Source organism: Dipodomys merriami, unplaced genomic scaffold, assembly GCF_024711535.1.
Source record: "Dipodomys merriami isolate MVZ:Mamm:240054 unplaced genomic scaffold, mDipMer1.0.p SCAF_6, whole genome shotgun sequence".
Lineage (NCBI taxonomy): Eukaryota > Metazoa > Chordata > Mammalia > Rodentia > Heteromyidae > Dipodomys > Dipodomys merriami.
Window position 1 is genome coordinate 40,732,640 of NW_027206179.1, and position 25,642 is coordinate 40,758,281.

At 36.8% G+C, this 25,642-nt stretch overlaps 1 protein-coding gene across 2 annotated transcripts in view; it reads right to left on the bottom strand.

Annotated features, from left to right (window-relative positions):
• Bora (BORA aurora kinase A activator) overlaps nucleotides 1–25,642 on the bottom strand; it is a 27,983-nt gene continuing 2,341 nt past the window's right edge. For both annotated transcript variants that reach the window (XM_070002864.1, XM_070002863.1), the window contains exons 3-12: nucleotides 24,087–24,193; nucleotides 20,024–20,069; nucleotides 17,241–17,322; nucleotides 14,299–14,364; nucleotides 13,505–13,561; nucleotides 12,483–12,709; nucleotides 11,659–11,791; nucleotides 7,940–8,556; nucleotides 2,792–2,923; nucleotides 1–1,003 (exon numbers count right to left, since the gene is read on the bottom strand). In XM_070002864.1, the coding sequence (XP_069858965.1) occupies nucleotides 938–1,003; nucleotides 2,792–2,923; nucleotides 7,940–8,556; nucleotides 11,659–11,791; nucleotides 12,483–12,709; nucleotides 13,505–13,561; nucleotides 14,299–14,364; nucleotides 17,241–17,322; nucleotides 20,024–20,069; nucleotides 24,087–24,193 (1,533 nt within the window). In that variant the 3' untranslated portion in view covers nucleotides 1–937. The remainder of the gene's footprint in view (nucleotides 1,004–2,791; nucleotides 2,924–7,939; nucleotides 8,557–11,658; nucleotides 11,792–12,482; nucleotides 12,710–13,504; nucleotides 13,562–14,298; nucleotides 14,365–17,240; nucleotides 17,323–20,023; nucleotides 20,070–24,086; nucleotides 24,194–25,642) is intronic.

Sequence of the window (25,642 nt, forward strand, 5' to 3'; positions counted from 1 at the left end):
ACATTTTATTTCTTAGGGCTACTTCTGTATTTTCTTTTGAACAAATTTTTCTTAAAAGACAATCACTAAATTCCAAAATACATTCTTCACAGGTATTTTCAAACATGTTATAAACCCATCTATTGCTATTATATGTTACTTCAGAAAAAATAATTTGCATATTATGTATTTGCCTAGTTGTTAACAATTGTTACTTCATAATTCTAAGCCCAACAAGAATTCCATTGTCCAGTTCCAGTGGATCTCTGGTTCTCCTGAATTCTATTCTTCTCAAGTCTGGACTGCAGAGGATGCTCCTGCTCTAGGAATGGTGGTACTCTTTGTTCTGGCATCCCATGTTTATCCCAGAGCATTTGGTTCCTGTTAGTATTACCTTTCTAATATTTATATAGTTTTCAAAAATATTAACCAGAACTGAGTCTACAGTTTCCCACATAGGAAATGGCCCACACAATTTCCTACCTTAGTTTTATATCTTAGGATTTCCTTCACATAGGTTGTTACTAATTCATCTGTGTTCAAAAGTTTTTAATGTAAAATACACAGTGCCGTCACTTATAATGTATATATTTTTCTTCTTGGAACTACTGCTAAATTCATTGCTTGACAGCAATAAGGCTAAGTAGTTCACTGATCCTGTAGGACAGGAAACAGTTACCAGCTAGTGTCACTTTTTTTTTTTTTGGTTAAACAAATCAATCAAGGTTAAGTATAAAATATTTATTGATTAAAAATAAATTTGCATTTCAACAACTTGGAGGTTTTCTGTTCCTATGTCACTAAATTGAGATCTTGATTTTTCACATTAAGGAGGGAGAGAAAAATGATGTTTCTAAAAGCAGCTTTTTCCCCTCAATCACCATCAATCGCATTATTGATCTTATGCATGAAAACGGGAGAAGCAGTTGAGCGGCAGCCTCTTGTCCTGATGAGGGATCTAGGGACTGCTGTACTGAGATGGACTTGCCGTTTTCATCCAGCACCTTTGTGCTGTGTGGCCTGGCTGTCAAGAAAACAAAAGACCATATTTTCAGTTTCAGCAGGACCCATCAGTAAAAGATCCAACTTACATGAACTGTTCCTTAAAACTTCAAACATAAGCCAGGCACTAGGCACTGGTGGCTTATGCCTGTAATCGTAGCTACTCAGGAGGCTGAAATCAAAAGCCAACCTGGGCAGGAAAGTGAGACACTAATCAAGAAACCACCAGAAAATCACAAGTGGCGCTGTGACTCAAGTGGTAGAGCACTACTAGCCATGAGCTGAAAAGCTCAGGGACAATGCCCTGGCCCAGAGTTCAAGCACCATGACCTACAACAACAACAAAAAACCTGAATGAAGGACTGGGAAGGTGGCTTAGTGGTAGAGTGCTTGCCTTGCATGCATGAGGCCCTGGGTTCGATTTCTCAGCACTACATAAGCAGAAAAAGCTGAAAGTGGCACTGTGGTTCAAGTGGTAGAGCGCTAGCCTTGAGCTGAAATGCTGAGGGACAGCACCCAGGCCCCAGAATTCAGGCCCCACGACCAATCAAAAACAAAAACAAAAACAAACTTGAACGAAGATTTCCTTAGATGATAGTAAAAATATTTTTAAAATTCACATTCTATTTCAGAAGGAATCCTTATACCTTAATGCCTCTTTACATTTAGATGGATAACCACAATCTTCCCTCTAAAATATGGGATGTTAAATCATGATCAACTTGGTTGAAGTTAATCTTAGAAGAGACTTGTTTGGACATCACATAAAACAAAGGCAAAATAAAGAAGAAAAGTTTGGTCTACCTGTTAAAGTCCATTTGGAGAAATATGTTATATATTTGATGTTTATAATACCTAATAAACTGGCACATCAAATTGAAGCCTATCCTGTCTCATGCCTAAAATTGATCATTTCAAATATGAATAGTCATAAACATCTTACCAAGGATGAGCAAAAATCTGAGTCAAAAGTATATCCCACCTTTGTACAGGTATTTAAGTTTTTTCCAAAACACTACCAGAAAATCCAAATTCTTTAAAGGCTATTGAGTTTTAAGAAATCCTTTAGATCTTTTTAGTCTGATGTATAAATTCTACTGTTTTCTAACCAAAATTATGCTAGGCTGTGCAACATTCAAAAGATGGAAAAAAATCTGTCTATTTTAGTCTGATGTATAAATTCTACTGTTTTCTAACCAAAATTATGCTAGGCTGTGCAACATTCAAAAGATGGAAAAAAATCTGTCTATTTCCCCATAATTAAATTATAAGGATCGTGTGTGTGTGTGTGTGTGTGTGTGTGTGTGTGTGTGTGTGTGTGTGTGTGTGTGTGTGTGTGTGTGTGTGTGTGTGTGTGTGTGTGTGTGTGTGTGTGTGTGTGTGTGTGTGTGTGTGTGTGGTTGCAATGTTTGTATTTAAAAACCATCTTCTAGTTGGGCGCCAGTGGCTCACGCCTGTAATCCTAGTAACTCAGGAGGCTGAGATCTGAGGATCACAGTTCAAAGCCAGCCCAGACAGGAAAGTCCATGAAACATCTCCAATCAACCACATAAAACTGGAAGTGGAGCTGTGGCTCAAGGGGTAGAACACTTGCCTTGAGCTGAAAAGTGCAGGGAAAGTGCCCAGGCCCAGAGTTCAAGCTCCATGACCAACCAAAAAAATAGCAAAAAAAACTCTTGTGTTACAGCTGACTAAGCAAGATGGGATGAGGCATAACTATAATTAACCAGACTACACAGAAGAGAGGGAAACACATTTAGTAAATACTTCCAGCCAGACCCATATTAAACTTTTTCTATTTGCTCCATACCTTTGAATTACAAACTTGAGGCTTAATTTCCACTTCACAGGTTTGTGTATCGCTTTCTTTGCAGTAACTTTCTGCCCCGACTGTGTCCATAATATTGCTTCCACACGTCTGCGTATTATACCCGCTATCCATCTGGCAAGAAAGAGGACAGAAAACAAAAAAAAATGCCTAAAGATAAAACAGCAAACAATTGTTTCCTAATTTACATTAAAAATAGGTATTTTAAGTGAGTCACTACTATTGTTCACAACATCTGAACAATACAAGAGAATATTTAGGGTTGGTAATGCTGACTGAAATTTGATAAACCTGAGAGATCTTTCTATACAGAACTATTGTCAATGCAACTTCACAATTCCTTCTGATGAGTTTCCTTTAGCAATAGTGAACAAGCCAGAAAACAGGCCTTGAATATAATACCCAGTAATGGAAAATGAGAATCACAATCACCTTCACTTTCCAACTTATTTCCCAAGTTTGTCTCTGAGTGGCAAGCTACCTTTCAGAGTATTCAAAAACAATATACATTAAAAAAAAGTGGGCTACTTAATTCTCATACCCAATGGTCCTACAATTGGATGTCCTGCAATCTTTTGCATTCTAAGACATAATACTGTTCCAACTCAAAAGAGAGCTGCAGTTTGTACATACAGTATTCCCCTCTTACTAGGGAGAGATGCATTCAAGGACTCCAGTGAATTCCTGAAATGGTAGATGGTACCAAACCCTATGTATTCTGTTTTTTTCCTACACTTACATGTGATATGAGATTAGTAATAACAGTAATAGAACAATTATATAACTTTTTCTTTGAGGCAGGGCATAACAGTATTGTAGGCCAAATTTGCCTATAGAAGTAAATACTTGTAAGCCATTAACACATTTCTATTTCCTCCATACCACTGCATTGTAAACTTGAGATTTAATCTTGACTAAGTTGGCTTTGAACTTGTGATCTTCCGCCTGCCTCAGCTTTCTAAAGGCCAGAATTACAAGTGTGTATTACCTGTTCACTTCAAGTAAGTAATGGCTTTAAATTTCAAGCATCATTAATCTTGCATATTGGGGACATAATAAAATAAGGGCTACCTGAACCCAAGTACTGGAGTATCATGACAGTCAATCTGAAAACCAAGGGATGACTGAGTGAGTAGCTTATACAGTGTAGACAGGCTAGTCAGAGGGAGACAGAGTGTCCAGGACAGCCTGGTGAGAGACACTGCAACATTTTATGCTATTCAGAATGCCATTCACTTGAAAACATGAACTGTTAACTTTCTGAACTTTTCATTTAATATTTCTGGACCTTGGGTAACCAAAATCCTGAAAAGCAAAATTGTAGATAAGGGAGTGGCTACTATGTGTGATAAACATTTACTGAATGGAAATTCTAGGTTCTATATGGCATTCTATAGCAGGGTATTTTTATTTTCTCTTTTCAACATCCCTATCACTTTACAGATGAGGAAGTTAAGCCTCAGGAAGGTTAGTTTTCATGCTGATATACAGCCTAAGTTTGTTCTATTTTTACCAAACAACTCTTCATGTGCTTGCATAATGCAGAGCACCAAGCAAATCACACACAAAGGGTTCACCTAGCACTTAATCCTTCCTTGCAAGTAGGAGAAGGAAAATTAAATTTTTGCTTTCCTCATTTAGAATAACCTGGAAAGTGTATCCTAATAGCTTAGCACTCATAATCCTTAGAAAAATGTTCCTAGTTTTCGTATGGATGCATATTTACCTACTACTGGAAGTCATGTTTCATTAGAACAGAATTCTTGTGACATGTAAAACAGAATCTAACATTATATCTCAAGGGAAACACCTTGCTCTACTATTCAATAGAAATTTGATAAAAAATGTAAATGCAGCTTGCTTCCAGATTATCTGCCAATTAAGCTTCTTTCTTAAATTCATCACTGTCAAATAACTGTCTTATAACTCAATATTTTAGGCACAGGGAATCTGAGACTCCATACAAAAAGGAAGATCAATAGGCACCCCATTCAGATGGTAGCTGACCTTCCTGTCTCTCATCTAGGCCACTACCCCTGTTAATATCTCCCATGCACCATCCAGAGAAGACAAATCATCTTGGTTTGTTCTACCCACTGGCATCAAGGCAGCCATCAGTATCATTTTATAGCCAAGAAGAATGACATGCTAACAAATATTAATCATGATCTACTCGCTGTCATATAAATCCCAGCCTAAGGCTCCACAGCCTGGAAATGAAAAAAACGAATTCAAACACGTAATTCCTATTCTTACAGCTACTTAAAAGTGTTGTGTCCTAAGTCATTTTACACTGCTACTAAGTCTTTTTTTTTTTTCTACCTCCAAAGTCTGACGTTATTGTCTTTGTAAAACCTTCACTGGCTCACAGTTGTCTCCAGTAGGACTTTGCAATGCCATTCCTTGAACTCTGGCCTCAGCAGTTCAGCCCTTCTGTCATCATGCTCAGTCCCTCAAACCTGTTCCCCACTCACAGGACCTTGCCTCCCACTATTACCTACTGAAAACCAGCCTGTTCCAGCAGCACTCATCGTTTATTCATATTACCCTATCATTAGGATCTTATTGTTAGCCTCACTTTAAATAGCTCGTAAGTTGAAAAAATGTTGTCATTTTCTGAAATTTCTAAAGTGAACTCAGCAGGGATCTAATTAAAATCTGCCTTTGACTTTTTCCAAGCCCATATTCTATGTCGCCCCTCAAAACTACAAGTACTGGTACCCCTGTTCCTCCTGTCTAGCCACTTGCCCTCTACTACTGCCTCTACTAATCCTGCCTGATTCCTACTTTTAAAAGTATCTTCTTGTTTTACATTAAAATATGCTGCTTTTCCCATCTAACGTAAAAACAAGGTGAAAATCCAAACTACAAAGCAATCTTAGGACTCTTGATGTTTTCTAGCTATGATTTCTTTCCCTTCACAAATAAGATTCTTCCAAGAGTTACTTATACATCTGGTTTCACTGTCTCACTTCTAACTTCCCTTCTATTCACTTTCACTTTCCCATCTTGAGATGGTCCAATTACTAAATCCTCTTCTTATTCCAAGAGCCACTGTTCAAGGCATATATTCCTTGGTCTTATTTTGGCAATACAAATCATTCATTCTTGTTTAAGATGCTCTATTATACTGTTTTCCTAGGTACCCTCTTCAGCTGTTGTTTGTTTCTCTTGAGAGTTCTGTTTGCTTTTCTTAGACCCCCTTGATATTTCCTCAAAGATCTGTTGTTCTCACTGTACAAAGTCCCTCTGGTTGAGCTTACCTAGGTACTTACTGTTTTCACTACATAAATATATAGTATGTGCTGAGTTTATTTTTTGCATAAATATTTCGGATGAAAATATACATGATTAGGGGTAGGCATGCAGCTCAGTAGAGCATTTGCTCTGCATGTGTTGGGCCTGAGTTGAATCCTCAGTCCTGAAACAGTAATATAAAGTTAAAACAATATAGTTAGGTCAATGCTAGGAGGAATGTAAACTTGTACATAAAAGCATAAATGAGGTCTGGCCTGGCCAGTGATCAGGAAAAGCTATGAGGTGTGAGCAATGACTTGTGACCTAAAACAAAAACCCAAACCAGTTATTAGGTAGAGTAGGATTGAAAGAAATTCCTCACAGTAGGAACACGTTTAATTATAATTCTGAAAAGCCAGTAAGTCTGAAACAAGAAAAATAAAGGGAAACAGTATAAAGGTGAATAGTATGGCAAATGCCAGATCATGTAATGCCTTGCTAGTCATATTATAGATACCAAAAGCAAAAATACTTAGCAAACAGGAGATTTTTTAAAAGATCTTTTAAAAGTAGAGAGATGAAAAAGAGTATACTGAAAATAATAGAGGAGAAATCTAAGCTTTATTAATTTTTTTTAAAGATCCAGGAAGTATTGGGCACCAATGGTCCATACCTATGACCTAACTATTCAGGAAGCTGAGATCTGAAAAATATGGCTCAGAGCCAGTCTCAGAAGGCAGGCAAATCCAAAAAACTCAACTCCAATTAACCAGCAAAAAGTCAGAAGTAGAAATGTTGCTCAAGTGGCAGAGCACCAGCCTTGAGTAAAAAAGCCAAGTAAGAGTGAGGTCCTGAGTTAAGTCACAGTACTAAGGGAGAGGGGAGAAAATCCAGAAAGTAAAAAGAGTCCATGTTTATAGACCATTGGGTGGTATTGAAGGAATGGCTCAAGTGGTAGAGTATGAACTGTCCAAGCAAAACTGTGTATGAGTCCCTGAGTTCAAGCCCTAGTACTGGCATAAAAATAAGTAAATAAATAGAAAATATTAAAAATAAATCACAATATATGATGAGGACATCCTGAGTGGGCAACACAGTGCCTGCACTGCCCACTTCCAAGAATATCAGTGACATTTCACAACCATCATGTACAAAGGAAATGTCCTATGTAGCAGTACCCACTTCCAAGAATATCAGTGAAATTTCACAACCATCATGTACAAAGGAAATGTCCTATGTAGCAGTAGAAGCATGGGACAGGAAGTGGTTATTGCAGATTAGGCTTTAGGACCTTCAGATCTTTCCCCAGCAGTGATCAAATTCAATGAAAACAATGCATTTCAATTCTTAAGGATAACTATTTCTCAAACCAAATGTGAAGGAATAATCACAGCATCGGACATGTAATGTTTAAAAAATGGTACTCTTCCTTAGAAAGCTACTGGAAAATGTCTTGCTATAAAATGAGAAACAAGGCTAGAGAAGAACACAATACAGAAAACAGGAGAGTACAGAACACAGGGCAGGTTAAGGGAATTCCCAGGATGATGACAGGTTGATATTCTAGGATGGTAATTGCTTTTATTCTCTTCTTTTATTTTTTTATTTATTTTTGCAATACTGGGGTTTGAAATCAGAACCTTGAATATGTTTAGTAAGCATTCCACTACTTGAGCCACACCTCTAGTTCTTATGTGCTTCAGGTGTATTTTTCAGATAGGGTCTTCCAGCCTTGTACCATTTTCTCCTAATTAAATGAAACTCAACATCCTGGTATCACTTGGTATTGGTATTTCTTGAAATATGAAATACTGCAATTTCCCCACATGGAACCCGTGATCCTTCTCACACTAGCAAGGGAGTCAAGAACTACAAGATGATCTGATACCTTACCTGAATATTACTGCCTTCACAAGGAAGCACACTGCTCTCTGCAAGAGGCGACATACACATGTGAGAGCTTTCCATACTGAAGGCAATTCCACTCATGAAATCAGTCACAGGTGAATTCCCATTATCAACCGGCTCCTTGATCCAAGTGCTCTCATCCACTGTCTCTATAGGATCGGGATCGACCATGTCCACGGTGTTGCTCTCCCTCACACTCTCAATGTCCTCCAACAGTGCCAGCTCCCTCTCAGAAGCACTGGACTGGCTCTGCGTCATGGACATGGCGGTCACAAGTGCAGGGGGGCTTCGTGAAGAGGTATCACTCTTCAATGACCACAGCCACCCTCTCGTGGTCTCTGTGACTGGTGATGAGATGATGGAAGGGATGTTCTCTTTATCTTCTTCCACTTCCTCTTTGCTGTGAGTCTCCAGATGGAAGGGCAAGTGAATGAGTGAGCTCTGATGCTGAGTACTTCCACACATCTCCAGTCTCACAGGAGAACAATTTTTAATTGGCGAGCAGCCATCTATAAAGGGACTCCTGATACACGGGTTAGTGATTCCACTAGAATTTCTTCCAGATGAAACGTCAGGAGAGTGAAAAGGAAACTTCCTTTGTTCTAAAAGATTGGAGGGAGAAATAATATCATTAAAAAAAAAAGCAAACCATAAAAACGGACTTCTGTTAGCATTTGCATTTACTAAAGTAGAATTGTGGTGTTAAGCAAACATTCAAGCAAATGAAGCACAAAAATACTTTTTTTCTGGCTCATTTCCTATTTTAACTAAAATATTTTACTCCCTGAAAATTATTTCGTGATAAGCATACTGTTGTAGTACCAAAATTCTTCTTATATCAAGAAGATCCCTAACAAATCAGCAGAAAGCTATGACTTGACAGCTGTACTTGGTAAATTAAAGGCATAAGTGATTTTATGCAAAAATCGTATTTACTTATTTATTTATTTATTGTTGGTCATGGCACTTGAACTCTGGGCCTGGGTGCTCTCCCTCAGCTCTTCAGCTGGAGGCTAGCACTCTACCACTTGAGCCACAGCACCACTTCTGGCTTTTTCTGTTTATGTGGTGCTGAGGAATCAAACCCAGGGCTTCATGCATGTGAGACAAGCACTCTACCACAGAGCTACCTTCCCAGCCCCTCTTTTTTAAAATTTAATTTTATTGTCAAGGTGATGTACAGAGGGATTACAGTTACATACATAAGGTAGTAAGTCCATTTCTTGTTTACCAACTCCCTCATTTTTCTCTCACTTTCCCTCTCCTCTATTGCCCCCCAGCAAAAATACTTCAACAAACAGTAAAAGGCAAACAAAAAACTGGAAAATAATATTTGCATCAATAAAACACCTAGTAAGAATCAAAAGGATAAAAAATGAGTTAAAGCTTAAAACTTTCTCTATTTTTCATTGGCTTATAAAAATAAAAGTTTAAAAAACTTGGCAAATGCACATCAGCAGTGAATGGTAATAAATAAGAAAATTATCCCACCACAAGAACAAGAAAAAATATGAAAAGTAAAGCAAGGAGAGACCATTCACTTAATAACATTCAGGTCTGAACTAACAAGTTCTACAAAATACAATGGCCAACAAACAGGAAGAATTCAACATCCTTAATGAACCAAGATACAATAATTAAAGCAACAAGACAGCTTTCTATAATATATCAAAGTAGTAGTACAATTGGTAAAATTTATCACAACCTTATAATTTCTTCAAAAAGAAATTTTTATCCGTAAAACCAGTCTAGCTTTATCCACCCCTTCTGACCAAATAATTCCAATCCTGAAAATTTAAGGAAATATGTACAACATACTATGTATTCAGGGATAACCATTAGTTTGGTGATGAAATATCATAGTTAAAATGCTTATCAGTGGTTCAAAACATAATTGGGATTGAGTTGTAGAGTGCTTGTTTGGCAGGAATGTTTGGGCTCCAATACTAGAAAACAAAACAAAGCAAAATTGAAGCAAAATATACAAGCATGAGGTGATTCAAAACCACAGTTTTGAAGTAACAAAGGACTTGAATGACCTGTAAAAATATTCTTAAGAAAATGCTTTGAGAAAGGGCTGGGACAGCTCTTGGTGCCTGCCCAGACTGCATAAGGCTAGGGTTCAATTTCTAACACAGTAAAGAGGAAAGAAAAAGAAAAAACAAAAACAAAAAAAACCCTAAAAAAACAAAAAAACAGAGGAGAAAGTGTAAGAGAAACAGGAAGAGGAGAAGGAGGAAGGAGGAAGAAGAGAAAAAGAAAGGTGTGAAAGAAAAATGCTTTGTGAAAAAAAAAAGCTTCATGAAAAAGCAGTATGTGTACCTACTATGTATTCTCAGATATATAACCAAATAAACATAAAGTGACAAAATAAAGTTTATTTTCCCAATGTTATTTAGTATGAATAGTTTTTTTGGTTTTAGGGGTATTTACTGTTGTACTGATGGTGTTTTTGGTGGTAACAGGAATTGAACTCAAGGTCTTGAGCTTGCTAGGAAGGTACTAGCTCTTTTCTGAAATGATTATCTTCAACCTAGGGTCCCCCTTTATTCTAGGCCAGCCTAAGCTGTAATCCTGTTTGTGCTTCCCATGTCACTAGTTATGACAGGCACATGCCACTGTGTTAGCCACTGTGACCCCCTAATAGCTGAGAAAACAGGTGTGCATCACCACACTCAGCCACTGGTTGAGATGTAGTCTGGAAAACTTCTTTTTACTTGGACTGGTCTAGAACAACAATCACCTGATCTGCCTTCCAACAGCTGGGATTATAGGTGTGAGCCACTGAGCTAAGCTATGAAGTGATCAAGTGATATATTTTTTCCAAGAAACATTTTTTTGGTTGTTGTTGCTGGTCATGGGGCTTGAACTCTGGCTGTCCCTCAGCTCTTCAGCTCAAGGCTAGTGCTCTACAGCTTGAGCCATAGCTCCACTTCCAGTTTTCTGGTGGTTTATTGGAGATCAGAGTCTCATGGACTTTCCTGCCTGGGCTGGCTTTGAATCCCGATCCTCAGATCTCAGCCTCTGAGTAGCTAGGATTATAGGTGTGAAGCCACCAGTGCCTTAGCCATGTTCATGTTTTGTATGTTAAATTACCTTAACAATTTTAACCAAATCTATTTTCTTTTTACAAAGTACAAATATTTAATTATCAGATATCAACATCTCATAGGTTAGAAGACATATAAAAACAAACCTGTCTCTAAAATTACCATCTTTCTTTTGTGAAATGTTTGATATAGCTCTTGATAATCAAACCAACTATTTTACAGTAGAATAGAATTTTACTGAAAACTCCAGTCTTTGAAGGTAAATTGTTTCTTTTGTTGAAAAAGAAACAAGCGCTTCCAAAAGAGAGACTACATCCATCATTTAAATTCTGTTAAAAAGGCCTTTTTAATAACTAATACTGAAAGGACAAACATTTTCAAAATTATTATTATTATTTTACTTTTTATTTTTGATGCTGGTTCTGGGACTTGAACTCAAGGCCTGAGTCCCTAAGATTTTTTCTCTAGCACTCTGTCACTTGAGCTGCAATTCCACTTACAGCTTTTTTTGAATAGTTCATTAAAGTTAAGAGGCTCATGGACTTTCCTGTCAGGGCTGGCTTTAAACTGTGATCCTGAGATCTCAGCCTATGGTGTAGCTAAGATTACAGGCGTGAGCCACTGGTGCCTGGCATATTTTCTGATGTGACATACCTGAGAGCGGTGTTTTTCCTACTTGGAGTGTCACTGGGGAAAAAGTAGGTGAAGAGATGGCCGAAGGACTTGTTATACTTCCCAAACTGTACCTCTTTGAACTCCCCTGAATGGGGCTAGAAGAAAACTGCCCCTATGAGAAAAGCAAATAAATAACAATGTATTTATATGGTTATCCTTCTACATAGTTAACACTTCATGCTCTTTTGTCTTCAAAACACACTCATTAATTAGGAATTGTATATAAAAACTACCAAAAGGCATTCTGAAACAGAGGCCAGGCACTGGTGGCTCACGTCTGTAATCCTAACTACTCAGGAGGCTGAGATCTGAAGATCATGATTTAAAGCCAGCCGGGACCAGAAAGTCTATGAGACTCTTATCTCCAATTAAAAACCAGAAAACTGGAAGTGGAGATGTGGCTCAAGTGATAGAGTGTACAAAAATTCTAAAATAGTGTCACAGTCGCCATAACAGAATGCATTGTGTTTAGGTAAACCATTACATTACACACCAAGCACATGTCTATGAAAAGTTTTAAAATAATTTATTCCATTAACGCCATTCCAGTTATTACATTAACTTTTTCATAATTTGGTTAACACCCATGTTGGGAAACCTTGGGCACCTCACGTACCTCTAAAGGCAATGTTGAAGAGTCTGAATAAAAACATTTTGGTGATCAATGACAATATATAAATTGGGTTAACATTCACAATGTATAGTCTCCAAAAGACAACTATTCCTAGTCAGTGCAATCTAAGCATCAAAAGCCACACACACCCAGAACACACAGAGCCAACACTTGTTAGAATTCTTCTTACCGAGCTAGGTGTCTGCATGGGGCTCCTACACTGCACAGGAGATAAATCTACTGCATAAAACACCTCAAGTGATGCTTGAGCATTGCTCTGAGGACTTCTGGGAGAAGCTGAAGGCAAGGAGTCAGAGATGCTCCCGTTGCCATCTAAAAAAAGCTTTCTTCTGAGAGATGAAGAACTAAGGTTTCCAGGAGACTGATCAGCACCTTCATCAGCTCTGAAGTAGTCACCTGTATTAAACAATAGCAGAATAAAATCTAGTCGTTTTGGAAATCAACTTTTCTGTTGTTCCTGTTGCTAATGATTTTTGTTCCAAGATATTATTATGTAGCCCAGGCTGACCTTGAACTCATGGGCCTTCTGTCTTAGCCTCAAGAGTGTTACCCAATTCTTCAGCTCTGCTATACAATTCTTTATAAACAAGCATGTTCCAACCACAAGTTAGAAATTATTTTTCAAAAAACAAGGTAACATTTACTTGTGTATGTGAAGTTAAAAACTCCTATTATTCCTATATAAGTAGTTCATTATTAGAATTATACTAATATGCTGATAGTTATGCTTATAGTTAAGATGCTTATAGTTTATGAATAGGAACCCTATGAACTTTTCTTGAACATGGCTAATTCAGGCTGTGTTCAAGTAAAAGATTCAGGACAAGCCGAGCGTTGGTGGCTCATGCTTTTAATCCTAGTTACTCAAGAGGCTGAGATCTGAGGATCGCAGTTCAAAACCAGTCCCAGCAGGAAAGTCCGTGAGACTCTTATCCAATAAACCACCAGAAAACTGGAAGTGGTGCTGTGACTCAAGCGGTACAGTGTTAGCCTTAGCTGAAGAGCTGAGGGACAGTGCCCAGGCCCAGAGTTCAAGCCCCACAGCCGACAAAAACAAAACAAACAAACAAACAAAAAGATTCAGGACAGTTTCCCTACTTAGAGAAGGCATTCCCACAAAGTCCCATTTCAAAAAGCGAATAAAAAAAAAAACCTTGAAGTTATAAAAAGTTTAAAGAATATAATACTTACCTAATATATTTTCTAAATTAAAATCCACAGGAAGAGACAGCAATGTCTGACAAGCAGCTGGAAGCAAGCAAATAATAAAAACATGGATAAAGTCAATGAGAGCACATGAAACACAATTCTGCCCATGCTTCTCAACCCAGCATTGCCCCATGATGTTCTACCAAATGGAATTACTCCATTTACACATTTATTACGCACCATACATTACTATTTTCCTATCCCTTCTCCTACAGATGGAAAGGTGTTAATAGTAAACGTTACTCCTGGCTGCGGGCCTGACATTTGGAAATGAAAAGGAAGCCAACCTCTAATTTCCCATATTAACCAATTTTCAAAAGAATGTTTTGTAAAATCAGAAACTAACTCACACTTTAAAGAAAAAACATGCTACTGCTATTTCTAAAACATGGCTGGATAAGTATGCTTTAACATCTTCTTTTAAAAGTGAGCTCTCGGCTGAAATGTAGCTTAGTAGTAGAGTGCTTACTAGGATGCATGAAGGCCTGGGTTCAATTCCTCAGTACTACATAAACAGAAAAAGCCAGAAGTGGCATTGTGGCCTAAGTGGTAGAGTTCTAGCCTTAAGCAAAAGAAGCTCAGGGACAGTGCCCAGGCCCTGAGTTCAAGCCCTACGGCTGGCAAAAAAGAAAAAAAAAAGTAAGCTCTCAGTTATTATAGATTACTCTCAAAAAAGTAAAGAATTTCAACTGCAGAGTATCATGTGACTACAAGAACTATAAATCAAATATAGCTATTGTTCAGTAGATTTCATTTCAGATTGTGTTTGTACTCACCATTGCTTTTCTCAGAATGAGGGTTCAGCTTTTTTCCAGCTGGAGAGTCACTATTTATGTTAATACCTATAGAACATTTTAAGTGGAAAAATCATCCAATTTCTATTTACTTATGTTAGTATTCCACAGGTTAAAAAAATAGTACATAATAGCCTTTTATGAATAATACTTGCATTCTAAGCATGTATGCAGGTATCTTGGTTATTTTTTTTAACTTTAAAGAAGTACAAAGATAACATAACAAATAAGGAGGTATCAAATAATTTTTTTCAATTTTGAAAAAGGCAATTGATAATTACATATATTTACAGTATGCTTTATGATATTCTGATATTTACATATTGTGGAATAAGACCAATTTACTATCTATCACCTCACATACTCCTATGCGGTAAGGATATTTGAAAGCTACTTTTAGAAGTTTTGAAATAAACACTATTATTAACTGTTGCACAATAGTCCACCATAACTCCGTTGTTCTGTCCAACTGAAACCTCATTCCTTTTCATCACCAATGCCCTCCTCCCTCACTTTCTACTTCTTTGAGTTTTATTATGAACATTCCATTATGTAGATTGTATGTTATCTGTCTTTCTGTGTTAGTGTTATTTCACTATTAAGAGTCCTCTAGATTCATTCAGATTGTCACAAGTCACAGGATTTAATTTTAAAGGGGGAATTGATTCCCTGTGAATATATGCCACAGGTGTTTTTTAATCTTTCCATGTTGAAGGACACTTAGTTGATTCCACTTGTTGGTTACTGAGGAGAGTGCTGCAATGATCATGAGAATGGAAACACATTAGTTTAGATCCATATATCCAACTGGCATAGGAATCCATATAGGATCCATATATCCAACTGGCATATCCAACTTGCATAGGAAGCATGATTTAAAGGAAGCCATAATTCTTTCCATGATGTCAGTCTTAAAAGGTAAGGGCTCCATCTCAGCTGTTCTCAATGTCTCTAAACAACCTTCTGTTATTTCAAGTTTTCACAAAAGGAGCTCATATAAAATGGGTTAAATATCAGATTATCTCAACTAGGTCTGAAAATTGATCAATAAAATTATGCTGTTTGTTAAAAGTCAAAAATATAACCACAATGTTTTAAGTATGCAGTTTTATAAAAAAAATTTACCAGCTTAAGAAAACTGAACAGTAATAAATGTAAGCAAAAGAAGAAGAAACAAAAAAAAAGAGAAAACCCATCAAAAACTTCAAATAAAATGACAAAATAGTCTCATCTAGGATTATTTGGTTTAACAGCACCAAATGAGGGAATAGGTGGGTATACCAATGACTTCAAGTCCTCTATTAAATAAATATCATCAGAACAGGTGAAAAATAAAATGAAAACTAACAATTCATATGCAGATGGGCAACGTGAACTTCTCTTAGTCATCAAGGCTCTCTTCTGTAGTTGTAGGATGAAGTCTACATACCTTAATGACTTACTAAGTCCTTCAAACCCTGGTCCATTTTCTAGCACAACTGTCTTGCAGATATACACAATTTTATCTGAAAAAAATCTTAAAACAACACCTCTTCCCTCTAGGTATTGCCTTAGCTTCCATTCCCTAAGTATAAATAATTCAAGTCTAAACTTAAAATTCTAACAATCAGATCACCTCCCCTACCAAGTATATAGCCATATTATCACAAGGTTTTCATTTTATTTCAAGTGTTTTCTATATTGTTTCCTGAAAAAAAGGACTTCTTCAGTAAGCTCAAGTTTAAGACCTCCCCCCCCCAAAATCTGATAGATTTGATTATACCAAAATAAGAATTTCTTTTCCATCAAGAATATAAAAAACAAACACTATAGACATGACTACAGGAAAGATATTTGAGCTGTTAAAACCAATAAAACTATCATATGTAAGGTATCTTAGTTTTTTTTTCCTTTTGCTCTTTTTTTTTTGAGTGGGGGGTCTGTTGTGGCGCTTGAACTCAAGGTCTGGGCACTGTCCCTGAGCCTCTTTGTGCTCAAAGCTAATGCTCCACCACTTGAGCCACAGCTTTACCTCTGGTTTTTGAGTGGTTGGAGATCAGACTCTCACGGAGACTGTTCGGCCCAGGCTGGCTTCAAACATGGATCCTCAGGTCTCAGTCCATTAATAGCTAGGATTACAGGGTGAGCCACTGGCACCCAGTGTTTTTGTGTTTTGTATTTTATTTTTTTATGTTGGGTCCAGCAGGCCATTACACACTCAAGGTATGAATCTGATTCAGGTTGTACTGTTTTCACCATCTCTATAATTTGGAAAAGTACTCTTTGTAAAATGAAGTTTTCTCATCTACAAAATGGGGTCAGTGACTATACTAACCTCATATGAGTTGAGCTATAAAGAATTTCTGAAAGTACTTGTCCTGGCAGAAAAAGTGCCTAAGCCTTTTACGTATTAAAAGATCACAACCAAAAGGGCAGTGAGAGCAAATGGAAGATAACCGGTGCCTAGAGAAAGAAACATTTCAAAAGCCACTGACTCCTTTGATTTCCCTATAAATTAGTAGGTAAACAGCTATAATACACTTTCCAAAAGGTCATTTACATTCATCCCTCCTCAACAAATTAGTAAAAGCAATTTTAATATTTTATTTACAATATTAATCTTCAAGATCACTGCTAAAGCCATTACCAATTAAACTTTTCATTCATGATGTACTATCTGAATCTTCAGGTCCTTTAGAAGTATCATTGTAAACTGACATTCACAATGGTCATGAACTAAAAAACAGAATGGCATGAACATGCACGTGTGTGCGCACACACACACACACAGTACATAGCAAGTTTAAACCTTTTGATCTTGAGATAAATTCTCAATTTAATACAATTTAATTTTAAGCAAACTCCTTACCAAAACAGATACCCTGGCACTTTACTATGTTGTAATTTTATTTTTGTCTTTAACTCATCTAATTTTTAGCACTCACATTTACTGGAATGATATTCTGAAAGCTGCTTCCCGTCATGGTCAGTCCAAGGAGATGGGACGATGACATCTTTAGTGAAAAACTAGAAAAATTAAAGTCATACAATTAGGCATATATGCCCCGCAAAATTAAAAAAGGAACTGCTACTATTTTCAAATAGCCATCAGTCATGTCATAGTATGATTTTAGTTCAAGTTTTTAAAATTTTTTTGTTTTTGTTTTTTTGTGCTGGTCTTGACAATGAACTCAGGGCCTGGGCACTGTTCCTACGCTTTGTTGCCCAAAGCTAGTGCTCTACCACTTGAGCCACTGCTTTACTTTCAGCTTTTTGGTGTATAATTAGAGATAGTAGTCTCATGGACTTTCTTGCCTTGGCTGGCATTGAACCATGATCTTCACATCTCGGCCACTGCTTTACTTTCAGCTTTTTGGTGTATAATTGAAGACAGTAGTCTCATGGACTTTCTTACCCTGGCTGGCACTGAACCATGATCTTCACATCTCAGCCTTCTGAGTAGCTAGGATTATAGGCGTGAGCCTCTGGCACCTAGCTTAGTTCTGAGATTTTAGTACTTAAAAATATTAATGACTAAAGGTAAATGGGAGAAACTTCAAGTACATATAAAGAGAAAACAATATTTAAAATCAATCACTTATATTCAAAATTTATAAATTAAGTTTATTCTTGAAGAAATTAATCAATCATAAACAGAATTAATTATAGAGAAATTATTTTAAATTTTTTGGATGTTTGAAGTTGGTCACAACAAAGGAAAGATCAAGAGGGAAGGAATGAAATAGAAAATAGAAAAGTAGACAACTCAGCCTGTCTAAATGGTGTGCTGAAGCTACCTTGTACTGGCTCTCAAGGTCTGCTCATTAACATTTTGGGAATTATATATAGCAACTGTTAAAGCCAGTATTAAAAATAAGCTTATAATGAGATATAATAAAAAATTCAAATCTAACTGGTTGCTGATTATTTTAGTAGATCTTCCAACATCTTTACATCTTTAATACCTCTGTGGTAGAATTCCCTCATATTATAATCTGTAATTCCACTTTTCCCATTCTGTGACATGACATCAATAGCTTGAAATTAGCTATGGCTAGAGTATTTACACTGTGAATAGCAGCTGTCTCTACAAACCTTACTCTTACAAGACAGCTAGTTATTCTATAAACATTTATACATTGTTTATACATATTAAATCTTTGAGTATACTTCTAGCCTGTATACTCAAATGGAGATACAACATTTGGATGCATTTCTTATTTCATTCCTAATGTAGCAATTTCCTTTCCCTGTGTTTTAAGGGCACAATATTTTATTTTTCAAGGTATGACAGAGTTTCTTTAACTACTTCTGAGTCTATGAGGAAAAGTTCTAAAAACTAAGGGAATGGGAAAGCCTTGGTATAAACAATATAAACAATGCACACACAAAAAGAAATTAGAAAAGTCCTATAGACTTATGAAATGTCTTGAAGGTCAAAATTAAGGAAATATATATTTAAGTAAGATGTCACTTTAAACAACAAAAGCATAAATCTTAAAAAGAAATGATCGTCAGTACTGCAGATAAATTCATAAAACCTCAGGCTCAGCAAATCCATTCAAAGCACACAAAATACAAAGAAAGATCAATGGGGGCCAGGGCTATTGCATTGTTACTGCAAAAAATGTAAATCTTTATATGCATCCAAAAATATCTAAGTATCCAAAAATATCTAAGAAAGATTATTAGCAAAAGGAAAGCCAAGGGAAGAGGTGGGTAGAGTGGGTGACTCAGGAAAAAGAGGTAACTTTCCATGGTGTAAGATCTTTCTGGGGGCTGAGAATGTGGCTTAGTGGTAGAATGCTTGCCTGGCATGCATGAAGCCCTGAGTTTGATTCCTCAGTACCACATACACAGAAAAGGCTGGAAATGGCACTGTGGCTCAAGTGCTAGTTTTGATCAAAATAAGCTCAGGGACAGTGCTCAGGCCTGAGTTCAAGCCCCGTAACTAGACGGAAAAAAAGAAAAGAAAAAGAAAAAGAAAAAAAAGATCTTTCTGGGGAAAGAATTAGATAATTCTTACAGTCAATGAGAAGGGATCTGACAATCAAAAACACAAAAAATGGTTTGGAGGCATGGGCTGGGTGGTAAAGCAACAGTTACTAAGCAAGAATGTTAAGATACTGAGTTTGTGTCCCAGCCTTGGGGGAAAAAAGCAAAAAGTAAAAAAACTTAGTTCACTATGTTTACTAAAAACCTTTACAAAACAAAAGCTTTACATTTATACTTTACTAATATGATCTTTTTTACTTCATGAAATATATTGTCTTAAAAATTCCATGTATTAACAACAAAAGACTACACAATTACCTATGTTAATCTAGATTTTTTTTGGCCTGAAAGAATTCAGCTTTGCTTACATAAACTCCCACTTGAAATGGAATTTTGTGCTAGCCATCTTCTGAAGTCATAGGAAAGATAAATTATTCAGTCCCTGAGAATGAAACGATGACGGTGGCACAATATTGGCCAAAAAAGTCAGGGGAAGAGAAGCACTAAACCACTCATTGCCTTAATATAGGAGTGCTAAGAGAGGTACACCAAGATGACTGAACATCATAGGTCTGACAAAGGCACAAAAGGATGCTTAACCTACAGAGGGAAAAGAAGAGGACTGATAGGGAAACAGGAAGTATTTGGAGAAAGACTTCCTAAAGGAAGTGACACAGAGGCAGAATTAATCCTTAACTGGCTTAATCATATATCAGTAACAGTGTTAAGTTACCTCTTCAATGGCTTTTTGTCTTTTGTCTTCCACATCTTTATCTATTCTATACAGAGATAAAGAAGAAAAATAACCAGGCTATTACTTCAGCTTATTGAACAGTTCAAATAATAACCTTTCAAAGAATAATTTCCCTCCACTGCAAACTGACAAATGTTAAACTCACTTTAAAAGAAAAATTGGCATGATATAACATTTAGTTAATGGCAGTATTCTGAGATTCAGCATTTAGCTATCAGACTTACTTTTACTTCCTTTCCTTCCATTCAAAGTTTGAATGGGGTAATTTCTTTTTAAAGATTTGTATTGATTTAAATTACTGCCAACAAAATAAATTTCAATGAAGTCTGTTCCTTAATCAATGCAAATGAATAAATATTTCATTTGACAAAAATCTAAAAATTGGCCAAATTGTATTTTCAGTTATAGAAAGTTTATCACAGTGATAATTTTAGAATAAACTTTTACTCTGGAGGAAAAATTATCATCTTTACAGTTCTGGATAAACAGCAAAAACACTGATTCAGAAATAAAATAGCATTTAGTGCATTTTTTGGGGAGGGAGGGGTCCAGTTGTGGGGCCTGAACTCGGCCTGGGCGCTGTCCCTCAGCTCTTCAGCTCAAGGCTAGCGCTCTACCATTGAGCCACCTTCCCAGACCTGGTGCATTTTTTTTTGGTCAGTCTTGGGGCTTGAACTCTGGGCCTGGGCGCTGTCCCTCAGCTCTTTAGCTCAGGGCTAGCACCCTACCACTTGAGCCACAGCACCACTTCCAGCTTTTTCTGCTTATGTGGTGCTGAGGAACTAAATACAGGCAATCATGCATGCAAAGCAAGCACTCTACCCCTGAGCCACCTTCCCAGCCCCTGGTGCATATTTTTTAAGGTTTGATACAATAAGGAATTACACTATCACAAATTCCTCAGCTAGTAGATTTAGAAAAAAAGAAGTCAGGTCTAAAGATAAGGCCTAAACTTGCTAATATTTTAGCAGTTAGCCTTTGAGGACCACTTAATTTTTTTTCCTTAGGACAGAATGATTGTAGTTCATTCAGAAATTAGTATACATTTTAAAATTATTTTTTTCTCTCAGAAACTATTCCATGCATATATTTGTTCCTGGCTTAACAAAGGTTTTTTGAGAATGTACACACTTCAGAAATTTAAATCATGTAGCTTTTTCAAATAAAAAAATTAGGAGAAAATAAACTATGGTGATAATCCACATATCTCAGCTGGCATGATAGCCATTTTGAGGACATAACTCAGTTCTCTTTACCTGATCATGTTCACAACCAGGTCAAAATGACAGTGTATAACTGTCTTAGCTTATGTAAGCACTAACCTAGCTTTGCCCTACTTAGAAACCTTCTACTAGTTTATCAGAGGGACTTCAAGAACATAAAATATTCAGATGATAACTGAAACTAGTAAAAAATCAGGGTGGCTGAATACTATTGACCCCAATGCAAAGTCCTAAGAAGTTTGAGTATTAGGACCAGCATATCACTGAACTACACTGAAATACAAGAGTAGCATGATTGCCTTGAGTGTTGGTGCCTGGGATGCTGGAGAGAAAACTTTCAAGAGTAGTAACCACCTTGTTCATGCTAGTATGCATCTTATACTTATCATTCTCTTTGCGTACATGATGAGGACGGGGGAAGAACTGAAGTGAGTAGTTATTGGGTAAGAAGTAGTATTAAAAGCCTCTGCTTTTTTCTAAGAATGAAACAACACACGAAGTGTATTTCCACTATCCTCAGAAGAAGCCATAAAAATTCATTGAATTATTTAAGTAATTTTCCATTCCTTTCCTTTGTCCTATATTATAAAACTATTTGCTGAAATACATTAAAAATATATGAGGAAGGAAGTACCTGTGGTGACATATACCTGTAATCTACTCAGGGGGCAAAAACAGATCATGATTTAAGGCTATACTGAGCAAAAAGTCAGTGGAACATCCCATCAAAAATAGGTCAGTCAGGTGCCAGTGGCTCATGCTTGTAAATGGCACTCAGGAGGCTGAGACCTGAGGAATGCAGTTCAAAGCCAGTGTAGGCAAGCAATTGGTTGAAACTTTTTTCTCTCATTAGTCACCAAAAAGCCAGAAGTAGAGCTGTGCCTCAAGTCAGAGTGCTACTTTTGAGGAGTAAAAAAGCTATGGGACAGAACTCAGGGTCTAAGCCTAAGCCCCAATACCAGCACCAAAAAGGAAGGAAGGAAGGAAGGAAGGAAGGAAGGAAGGAAGGAAGGAAGGAAGGAAGGAAGGAAGGAAGGAAGGAAGGAGAGAGAGAAGAGAAGAGAAGAGAAGAGAAGAGAAGAGAAGAGAAGAGAAGAGAAGAGAAGAGAAGAGAAGAGAAGTATGTTGGTCCTAGATTACTGGGGAGGTGAAGGTAGGTGGCTCACAGTCCAGGACTGACCAAGTTACAAACAGAAGACACTATTCTAAAAATACTAACAGTAAATACATACAGGCATCATGATGAAGCATGAGGTCCTGAATTAAAGTCCCAGTTTAGGGGCTGATGAGAAGACACACAGTTAAAACATTATTTATTAGTTCGGTCTAGCTCTACTGTTTGTTCTTTGGGGCAGAAATAATATTGTACATTATAATACACTTTTCAGTGTTCCTGTTTCTCACACTGCTTCAAAATACTCAGTAAATGCCTCTTCACAGCTGGGTGAACAATTGACCATGAATCAATGTATTGAAGGAATGGACAAAATGACAAAACCTATAGCTTGGGAGACAAAAAGTAATTAACAGTGGCTTGTTTGCTTTTAGATAAAAAGGTTTTTATCTTCTCTCTTAAAGGTATTCTTAAAATCTTATGCTTTATCTCCATTCAATTCCATTACTATAATCATTTATGAACATTAATAAAAGTGAATAATCATTAAGTTAGTAAAGAAAGAATGGAATAGAAAATCAGGAAAGTATTTGTAAGAATATATCCACATGCATGGATCTGTGTGTGAACGAATTTTAATGTCTTAGGGGAAAAGATCCCATTGTTTCAGACTGACAACATCTCTACTTCCAGACAGAAAATTAAAAGCTGGACATGCCATGTATTTGATTCTTTTCAAATATTAAAAAAAAGGTACTAAAACAATAGGCCTTAAGTTGTAAATACTATTACCTATAATACTAGAAGTCTATGTTCTAAGGTAGGCCCCAGAGGCTCACACCTTTAATTCTAGCTTTTAGGGACACTAAGATCATAAAGACCAATATATGAGCCAGTCAGGGCAGAAAAGTCCACAGGACTCCATTTCCAAACTAATCAGCCAAAAGTACAGCAGCTCAAATGGCAGAGTGCCAGCTAAGCAGTGGGAGACCCTGAGTTCAAACACCAATACTGGGGAAAAAGATTTTAAGAAGCATGTGCTTACTACTTTGGGCCTCACCCAATCAAAGCTCCACAAGTGTAAAGCACATTAGTAGTTTGAAATTCACACAATCTATCAATGAAAAAGTTAAATATGTAGGTATTATGTAGACTTCAAGGAAGTATAATTGTAATTCTCCAATGAGCTATGTTAAAATGAGATGTCTGAAAAGTTCTCTGCTTTTAATGAACGTTCATCAAGCCAATGTGCCTTAATTGGTGAAGGGTATCAAGCCAATGTGCCTTAATTGGTGAAGGGTATTTTAGGCTTTCCCTAACATAGAATCTTGCTTTTTCCTGAAACACCAAAACCCAAACCAAAATAAATAAGTCAGAAGTCAAGTACTGGGGAGGCAGATCTGTTTCATAAGCAACAGAGATTATATATCTCTCAAAAAAGAATTTCTACCCAGATCTGGGACAATGAGAGAATATTTGTAGATATAGTTCTTTGAACTCACTCATTTAGATAGGAAAAAAATCCACATAAAATTTTTTTCTTCCTCAGTATCTTTACATATACAAACATTCAACTTTTACAATTTCTTGTATCTCTTCATTTAACTACATTTAGTTATATGAAAGAAAAACTTACCAAGAATGACTTACAATTTCTTGTGTCTCTTCACTTAACTATATTTAGTTATATGACAGAAAAACTTACCGAGAATGACTTAAGTATGACGCTTGACGATGAATCTCTTCTGGGTCTATTTCTACAGGATTTATTACAGCTAGTTGATCAATAGACCATCTAAATTCCCCTGGAGTCTTAGCAAAAGAAAAGTGAGCTTGTAAGTAAAAGCAAACTAAAATATTTTGTCAAAATGCTAGCCAATGTAACCTTCAAAGAAATAATGTGAATGGGTATAAGCTGAAAATACTTAATTCTAAAGCTTGTATTTTCATATTCTATTTTTCCACTAAATTAAAAGGCAGATGTTCATCAAATCACACTAAATCAACTATATCTCGTAAAACTTCATATGAGTGATTAAAAAATGATATATTATAAGACTGTTCAGAGTAAAAAAGGTATAGAAATTCCACAATTAACACTCAATAGTGATAGGTCATGTTCATGTGAAGGTAGAAATATCTGGGTTATTAAAGTTCAAAAGCCTTTACACTAAGAATGAATCAAATTTAAATGAAGCACTAAGTAAAAGTGGTTCCAAAAGCTCTTGAGTCCCTAAAAGCCTTCCTAATATCTTAAAGACCACAATCTCTTTTTATCACATTTTATTCATCACAGAACTTATCTTCTCTTTGAAATTGCAATTTAACTGTGTCTATACCATCAGCATGGAGGTAGTGATTTCTTCAAACAATGTCTCACTATGTAGGCCCATCTGGCCTGCAACTTGTGACCCTCCTGTCTCCACTTCTCCAGAGAAGGGATGATAAATTTGTGCTACCACCTAACTTTGGGATTAAATATATTGTTGGTATTAGGGCTTGAATTCAGGGTATGGCACTCCTGCTTGGCTTTTACACTCAAAAGTGGTAATCTACCACTTGAGCCACACCTCTATTTGAGATAGCTTCTTTCAGCTAAGAACAGTATCTATCTATCTATCTATCTATCTATCTATCTATCTATCTATCTATCTATCTATCTATCTATCTATCTAGTGTGTGTGTGGGGGGGAGGGGGGGCACGCACGTGAGCGTGCACTCTGATCCTAGGGTTTGAATTCAGAACTAAGCCCTGTCCCTGAGCTTTTGTGCTTGTTAGAACTCTACTAGAGACACAGCTTTACTCTGACTTTTTGGCAATTAAGGAGAAACTGGAGTCTCATGGACTTTCCTGCCCAAGCTAGCTTTGAACTGCAATTCTCAGATCTCAGCCTCCCACGTAGCTAGAATTATAGGCATATGCCACCAGCATGTGGGGCAGTTAAAATATTTTTAAATAGCTAAAAAAGAAAAAAGCCCAAATGGAGCTGGACACCTGTGGCTCATGTCTGTAATCCAAGCTACTCAGGAGACTGAGATCTGAGAATCTTTGTTTGAAGCCAGCCCAAAGTCTCTGGGATTCTTATCTCCAATAAGTCAGAAATAGCTGGAAATGGTGCTGTGGCTCAAGTGGTAGAGTCCTAGCTTTAAGCAGAAAGAGGCTCAGGGACAGGACCCAGACCTTGAATTCAAGACCCAAGACCCAGGACAAACAAACAAACAAAAAACCCCACAAAAATCCAAATGGGTATTTTTTTATGA